At 38.6% G+C, this 8,907-nt stretch overlaps 1 protein-coding gene across 1 annotated transcript in view; it reads right to left on the bottom strand.

Moving 5' to 3' along the window:
• Nucleotides 1-8,907, bottom strand: part of LOC137245101 (uncharacterized) — a 356,011-nt gene that overhangs the window by 54,594 nt on the left and 292,510 nt on the right. Inside the window, exon 7 of the mRNA XM_067775234.1 lies at nt 3,321-3,389. Within this exon, the coding sequence (XP_067631335.1) occupies nt 3,321-3,389 (69 nt within the window). The remainder of the gene's footprint in view (nt 1-3,320; nt 3,390-8,907) is intronic.

Raw genomic sequence — 8,907 nt, 5'->3', positions numbered from 1 at the left:
ATCATTTCTTTTGTTAATTCGCTTTGGAATTTTCCGTCGACATGACAAATTCGATTCCCTGATTTTAAATTTCTTTTTAACTCGACGCCTTTTAGCCAAATTGATTCAAATTTGGAATCGCGGGAAATTTCCAACGTGTATATTACAGCTTCAATTTTACGAGACCACTCTACTATACAAAGTTCTACCTTTTGAAGTTTTTTGTTTAGTACTTCAATTCGATCAAATATCTCTATTAAAGCATTCAAAATAAAGTCCTAAAAAATATTCAGTAGCAACGAGGTCGAGAGAGACAACTCTCAGATAAATAGAAATTTGCTCTATTCTTGAGATATCCGCCGCCCCATCAAGAAGGATAGAAAAGTACGTTGCAAGTTGGATTTTCTTAATATTATCACACAATTGTAGACATTGCTTGCAATTTCTCATTTTGAATTTCGTGGTTCAACCATTTGTGACCCGTTCTTTTCAGCCGCGTTTACAACTCAGAAACATCTTCCGCGCGTGCTTTCAACATTGCCATTAAATTCGAATTTTCGTCGTTTTCAGCCCCACGGATCGCGAGTCCTTGTCTTGGTAAAAATTTCAGAGTGCTGAATATTTTTCTTAAGGCCGTCCGGTGAGTTATCATTTATTTTTCAGATGCAGTTGACAAATTTTGCACAACATTGATTTTTCCACGATTTTTAAAGCCTCTGCACAAGTAATGGGGAGTGGTTTCCTCGCATGTTTTTCGATTCTCTCTGCTCCGTGTTTCCAATAAGTGAATCCTTTCTCTACCCAGGTTTCTTTTAACGAAAAATGACAGTCTATTCCCGTACTTCAAGAAACAGTCAGCCGTGCATTCAGAAACTGTCCAGGATCTGGGAATATAAATATGTATTTAATACAGGAGTAACACAATACTCTAACGCTATGAACACAATCAAAGCTACATACACAACAAGTAAAGGTGCCTAGGTTCGGATGTAACCGAACATTAAATATTCAGCGAGAGCTCCAATGTTATGATTCAATTTAGAAAGTAAAATTCTGTTGATACAAAGCTCTTTTTCTCTTTCGCTAAGATATATCTTATTATTTTCGTCTACGACCCTTTTAACCTTTGTGTCAATACGAAATTTTACAACGCCTTCCCAATACGAAGCATACCCTGGTATGCATATAAAATTCGTACGGTAAGAAGGTGTGCGATATAAAATTTTGATTTCATGGGAACACTAATGCCTTTTTCCCCAGTAACTAACGTTTTTTCAAAGGTTTTTACTAAAAATTTATTTATTGAAATATCAATACTGTGCTCAGCACAATGGTTTTCTTTTCATATAGAGCAGATTTTTCTTGTTGAACGCCGTTTTATAAGGAATTTATTTAAAAATTTAAAAATTCATAAAGTTTATCTTGAGCGTACGTTGTTGTATACCTTCAAATCTAAGAAAAAATGTATTGGAAATAAAACTATCCTTACTGCAGCCCAACTAAATACGTAATGAGAAAATTACCATATGTTTACATTTGATTTAGCTGTGGATATCAATTTTGAACTTGAATTTTAATTCCAAAACATAAGAAACCCTTAAAATAAACAGTTATGTGTCAATTATGCATCATCAAAAGTTGTATTTCTGAAATAGGTATGTACATATGTACATTATTTTAAAAGTGGGCGGTGCCACGCCCCTTGTCCAAAATTAAACTAGTTTTCTATTCTGCGTCATAAGTTCAATCCACCTACCAAATTTCATCGCTTTATCCATCCTTGGTACTGAATTATAGCAGTTTTTCGGTTTTTCGAAATTTTCTATATCGAAAAAGTGGGCGTGATTATAGTACGATTTCGTTCATTTAAAATAGCGATCTGCGATGAGTGCCCAGGAACGTACATACCTAATTTCAGCAAGATACCGCGAAATTTTTTCAAGTTATCGTGTTTACGGACGGACGGACATACATGGCTAAATAAATTAATTTTTCGCCCAGATTATTTTTATATATAGAAGTCTATATCTATCTCGATTAGTTTATGCCGTTACAGAATACCGTTATGCGAACAGAATTAATATCAATATCAATCTATTCTGGGTCCAGATAAGCTCGTGTACCAAATTTGGTGAAGATATCTCAATATTTACTCAAGTTATCGTGTTAACGGACAGTTGGACGGACGGACGGACAAACGGATGGACAATCAAATTTCTTTCGAAACTGATGATTTTGATATATGGAAGTCTATATCTATCTCGATTCCTTTATACCTGTACAACCAACCATTATCCAATCAAAGTCAATATATTCTGTGTGCAAAGCACGCTAAAAATATATCTCTACTTCCAAAGAGCAACACTGATTGTAAACACAGTTATTCACACGCACATACAGCGCGCATCACCTGAATGAAGAGCGCTGACTGGTTGACACATGAATCGACCTTTACGCGCGCGTATTTGAAAATTTAATTAGACTCCAAATAAGATCAAAAAATTGTTTCCACGCCTTCGTTGTTGTTGTTGTTGTAGCGATAAGGTTGTTCCCCGAAGGCTTTGGGGATTGTTATCGATGTGATGGTCCTTTGCCGGATACAGATCCGGTACGCTCCGGTACCACAGCACCATTAAGGTGCTGGCCCGACCATCTCGGGAACGATTTATGTGGCCACTTCAGGCCATCCCCTCCCTCCCCAACCCCAAGTTCCATAAGGAGCTTAGCGTCGCCAGAGCCTCGTCTGTTAGTGAAACAGGATTCGCCGCGGATAGGTGAGGTTGACAATTGGGTTTGGAGAAGCTATATGTTGCGCTGGCAACCTGCAGGGTTGCGCTACACAGCCCCTTGAATCTGGTATTTTAGTCGCCTCTTACGACAGGCATACCTACCGCGAGTATATTCTGACCCCCCATAACCCGCTGGGGGATTTCCACGCCTTCCGCTGGCCCTGGTATAGACTTACAAATTAGGTGATTTTCAAATACTTCCTATAAATTTGTCAAAATTCGTAAAATTTTTGTTTGTTCTTTTTGCACATTTTTTTACTGTTATCTTTAAAAATCTTATAACTTATATTTGCTCCAACGTAATTACGAATCTTGAAAAAATCGGTGAGCGTGGAGCACTTCACGGATATTGTTATATGGGACAGGGAAACTTTAACCATTTAAAATCTGGACCAAAAATAATATTCGAATTTGTCTATCACAGTTTATTAACGTAACCAAAATCTATATGTGTTATATGAAGGGATGATTTATAAAATCACCCCAGTGGTATTTCCTTTCTTCTTCATATTTAATTAATGTAGCATATCTTAATTGCAATTTTAAACTTACCGTACAATAGATGAAGAAAGCTCCCAATGCAATGACACGCAACAGTGCCGGACTGGCAGCACGAACGACCTAGAAATGAAAAATTATTTGTAATAGTTTGTATGCAAGTCGGCTCGTATGTAGGCATTAATACTCAAACAAAATTTATATTTGAGCAAAAGTTCAATAAAAAGCAAACAAACTAGGTTTGAACAAATCAGAAAACAAATTATGTGAATTTGCAGTTTTATATCCAGTCTGCATAACCACTTAGTTGCCTCGTTCACATATTTCTCCTAAGATCTAGACTTTTCACGAACATGTCTTCTGAAAAAGTTGTATCTCATACTTGGTTATTTAGCTAAATGCGTGTGTATGTGTGAGTAACATCTTCTGCTCTTAGCTGATGATAAATAACGTGATGTGTGATTGTTTCTCTTTCTTATTCACTCTTATCTGCTGACTACATATGTGTATGTGAAATAATCTCTCTGCTTCAAGCTGCTGGTTATGTGTATGTGTGGCTGCTGGCTTTGATGTATTCATGTAGATAAGTGTGGCTGCTTGCTTTATTGTTGTTGTGCATTTAATTAGGGGCAGCATAGTCATGTATGGAACTATTACTAACTATTAGTCAAAATATATTCTTAAAGTCGCTGCACACGAAAACTAACACATTCAAAAATTTCATACAAAACTAGCATGTTTCATTCTCAGGATTATTTCGAAACATTTGGAAACTTTTTTCGGAACTGTTTTGATACTGGAAAAATTTTCGGGATTGTTTTGGATTTGTTTTCAGGATAATTAAAGAACTACGAAGGAATCATTTCCAAATTATATTCATGATAGTTTCAGAAGATTTTTGGGATAACTTCATGACTATTTCGCAATCGCTTCGGGACTATATCAGAATAATTTCGAAATTATTACTTTAGAAATTGTTCAGGGTTGTAATTGAAATAATTTCAAGAATGATTTGGGATAATTTCAGCACTATTGCAAGACTATTTGGAAACTATTTTTTGTAGTGTTTTGGAATTACTTTCAAGATACTTCCACTACTCCTCAAGGCTAATTCCCGAATTATATCCGCGATCATTTTGGCATCTTTGTAACATCATTTGAAGCCTATACCGGGACTGCTCCAAAGTTATTTCTGAATTATTTTTGGGATTGTGTTCAGGTTCATTTTGAGACTGCTTAAATATGGTTAAATTGGTGCGATATGGTATCGGCAACATTGGACCTAGCACTAGAGTTTTGTTATTGTATTGCGCGATCGTTTCGGAATTATAGTAAATCCAGAAAATAGTTCCTATTTGATCATTGATCCCAATACTACTTAGGGACCATCTTAAGATTATATTTGCGATTGCATCGGGATATTTTTGGGATAGTGGCGATACTAATTCGGGATCAGTTCTCGACTGTGGCAGGATAATTTAGAAATTATTTTCGGGATTGTTTCGGAGAAAACTCGTGATTACTTTGGAATTATTTTCGGTATTATTTATAAACTACCTGAAATTTGTTTTTACAACGCTACCTGCATTTATCGATAACTTTTTGATAACAGCTCGCAATTCATTTGGCAGCACCACGATATAATATTGACAATAAATCGATAACTTTTCTATAAATACCGATAAATTAATGGAAAAATATTTAAAACTCATCGATACCATTTGTTATCAATAGCAAATTTAGAACACTTCGAAAAAAAGGATATTTTGTCTATACCTTGTTGATAAGAAATGGTTAACAGTCCCATAACAAGCTGATAACTAATCAATAATAACACCTTAAAATATCTTCCGGTTTGGTCACGGCTTCGATCTCCACTTTAGTTTTGGTTCCTTATCTTTCCCAATATGATCTTACAGAGTAATTAATTTTGAATGCAAACAAGCATTGGAGAGACTTAGTTCAGGTCAGACCATACAGCTTTACTGGGTTACCAGTCATAAACGGATACAAAATAACGAAAAACCCCATGAAAATACACACAGTTGCTCAATCTTCAAAGAGGGAGCACTTAAGGCTTATGTTGGGCACACTCACTGGACACTATCTTTTGACGTCACATGCATATAAATTGGGTCTTGTCAGTAACAGCAAGTGTAGGAAGAGCGGGCTGTAGGAAGAAAATATTAAGCACGTGTTGTGCTCTTGTTCTGCGCTTGCGAGGTCTAGGCTCCAGCTACATGAGGTGGCAGAATTGCTTGATATAGCAATCGAGCTAGCTCCTAAACAACTTTTAGTACTTACTTTCGTTTGGTCGGCAAACGAGTTCCGAGAACACTGTGTGTTAACTCTATGTCTGGTGTTTAATGACCGGACGATTCAAGCTAACCTCTCTTCTCTTCTCCTCTCCTCTCCTCTCCTCTCCTCTCCTCTCCTCTCCTCTCCTCTCCTCTCCTCTCCTCTCCTCTCCTCTCCTCTCCCTCTCCTCTCCTCTCCTCTCCTCTCCTCTCCTCTCCTCTCCTCTCCTCCTCCTCCTCTCCTCTCTCTCCTCTCCTATCCTCTCCTCTCCTCTCCTCTCCTCTCCTCTCCTCTCCTCTCCTCTCCTCTCCTCTCCTCTCCTCTCCTCTCCTCTCCTCTCCTCTTCCTCTCCTCTCCTCTCCTCCTCCTCTCCTCTCCTCTCCTCTCTCTTCCTCTCCTCTCCTCTCCTCTCCTCTCCTCTCCTCTCCTCTCCTCTCCTCTCCTCTCCTCTCCTCTCCTCTCCTCTCCTCTCCTCTCTCCTCTCCTCTCCTCTCCTCTCCTCTCCTCTCCTCTCCTCTCCTCTCCTCTCCTCCTCCTCTCCTCTCCTCTCCTCTCCTCTCTCTCCTCTCCTCTCCTCTCCTCTCCTCTCCTCTCCTCTCCTCTCCTCTCCTCTCCTCTCCTCTCCTCTCCTCTCCTCTCCTCTCCTCTCCTCTCCTCTCCTCTCCTCTCCTCTCCTCTCCTCTCTCTCCTCTCCTCTCCTCTCCTCTCCTCTCCTCTCCTCTCCTCTCCTCTCCTCTCCTCTCCTCTCTCTCTCCTCTCCTCTCCTCCTCTCTCTCTCCCTCCTCTCTCTTCCTCCTCTCTCCTCTCTTTCCTTTCCTTTCCTTTCCTTTCCTTTATTTCCTTTATTTTCCTTTCCTTTATTTTCCTTTCCTTTCCTCTTCCTTTCCTTTCCTTTCCTTTCCTTTCCTTTCCTTTCCTTTCCTTTCCTTTTCCTTTCCTTTCCTTTCCTTCCTTTCCTTTCCTATCCTTCCTTTCCTTTCCTTTCTTTTCCTTTCATTTCTTTTCATTTCCTTTCCTGTCCTTTCCTCTCCCTTCCTTTCCTTCCCTATCCTTTACTTTCCTTTACTTCCCAATCTGCTAGATTTACCAGGTGAAATGCAACTAACATTCTTTTGGTATTTCCAGCTGGCGACTGAGGTCTTCAGTTGCTACAGCTCTGGCAAAAAAGCAAACCACTTACATTGGACACCAAAGTTCTTAATGCACTGAAAAGCCTCCAAGATACATTCAAGATCAAAAATTTTACTTTGTTTCGAAAACCCTATAAAATCGCCTTTTTTTTAAGATTCAACTCAAATCCTGCAGAAAATGATCAACTTGTTTGCAATTCCAAACGACTAACCAAATTTTTGTTATGACCCATCATAATAAACATAAAATTTTATTATATCAGTTTATGTTATTCTGTTTTTAACTAAATTGTTCTGGCTGACACTCAAACACATAACATTATTTACCCGCGTCGATTCTCCTGTGCCCTACCCTCCATACTCTCAATCCCGCAATCACTAACACATGCTTACTAATGGAATCGTCCTTTCGCTGCAGACAAGTTATTATCCGAAATCGCTACGATTGGCCCCCACCTCCTTACCATACATTGCACTGTTCATCTTCATTATGTAAATATTTGACGACGATTAAAGCTGCCGTGGTCGTGCAGAGGTTAATACGCCCATACATTAAGTTGACCATTTAAGCAGCTTTGTGGTCGTTCAGTTGGACTCAAAAGTGGTTTAATGAAAGACGAATGAATTGAAAAAGAGGCAAGTAAGTGTTTGTCTGTTGTGGCTACAGCTTTATGTTGCTCATAAGAATTTCATATTCACTCTTATGTTGCTGTTGTTCTTTTGGATACTTTGTGTTAAACTTAAATCAACGTCAAGGCTGTGACGATGCATGTGTCACATGCCTTTTGGCGCAAATAGACAAAGCGTTAATCCGGATAAGCTTAATGTGCTAGAAAAAAGCACAAAGCACGAGAGTATTGGGCTCATTTGCACTGAATTCATTTGAAATAGAAAAGTCGCTTTTATAAATAAAAATGAATTTCTGTGTATGTGGATTAAAGGGCTTTAAAGATCTCAACCGATCTTAGTGTGGGCAGAAATTCGTGCAATTTAAGTTTGCGTTAGAGAGTGTCTACATAGAGGTATATCCTAGAAGTGTATCCTCATTAAACCGGGCAGCCAGTCAGCCTTGCATGCTCTATAGCTTAAACAACTATTTTTAAGCTAGTGGATGAATACATTGGAGTTCTAAATGATATGAGAGACAAAACCAGGCTTAATTAGGGTGGGCTCCTGAGTGTAAGGGAAATGAAAGTAATATGCAGTTGGAGTTCGTAGCCAAGCAAGGTGCTAAATCAGCATTCTATAGTCCAAAGCCCTTCTGTGGGCTCACAAATGCATGCACTAGAGACTCTATAGGTAACTGGGAAACTAAATGGGGTGAGATTTGGGGCGGAGTGGAAGTTGGAGTGTTGGGGGGTCGAATAGGAGGGAGATGGTATTGGGAGTGTGAGCAATAGTGGGATTTTGAGTTGTTGGGTGTGGAATGGGGGTGTGGGAATAATAGTAGGTGTGGGAGTGGTGTTTTTAATTGGAGTAGGACTGTGGATGGGAGCGCGAGTAGGATTGTGGGAAGTTCGTGTTGTGCCATTTATTTATTTATTTATTTATTAGTCTACAATTTAAAAATTTATATGGACTAAAATGTTCAATTTATTTAAAATATGTAGTATATGCGATATAAATAACATATTTATTCTACAAATTTATATGAAGGATGGATTGTTGTGCATCAATTCTTATATCTCTGAAGGACGAGAATTGCTCAGAAAGGAGCTGCGTGCCCATAAGGGAGCCGACGTGAAGCGCTCATAAAGAAGCCAACGCGAAATGCTCATGAGGAAGCTGTTTGCCCAGTAGGGGGCTCTAGTGAAATGTAATGTATGTTGAAGATGACTCAGTGACCAGTAGGTTTTTGTAATGTATTTATTAGGCGTATGATCTTATCACACTTGTATGTGTTTTGATTTGTCTGTGCTTTCATTAGATAAGCATTTTCTAATTTAGGTTAAATAGTATACTTTTCTTTATTAAGAAAGGCGAATCTGAAATATAGAAATTGATGTAGTGGCTTAATGCATTTCAAAATTAGATCTGCATGTACTCAGGAAGAGTGGTTGAAAATGCCTTGATGGCCTCATAGGGACATTAATCTTTATCTAACTAAGTAAAAATGGGCTATTCACAATCCCTCCCAATAATTTCACCATGAACAATACACCCAACATTTCCCTGCAGCTCTCAAGGAAAGGGAGGTTAATAAGCCAAGGCTT

Source organism: Eurosta solidaginis, chromosome 3, assembly GCF_040869045.1.
Source record: "Eurosta solidaginis isolate ZX-2024a chromosome 3, ASM4086904v1, whole genome shotgun sequence".
Classification (NCBI taxonomy): Eukaryota; Metazoa; Arthropoda; class Insecta; order Diptera; family Tephritidae; genus Eurosta; species Eurosta solidaginis.
Note: the sequence above shows the minus strand (reverse complement) of the source record. Positions and strands in the feature narration are given on the sequence as shown.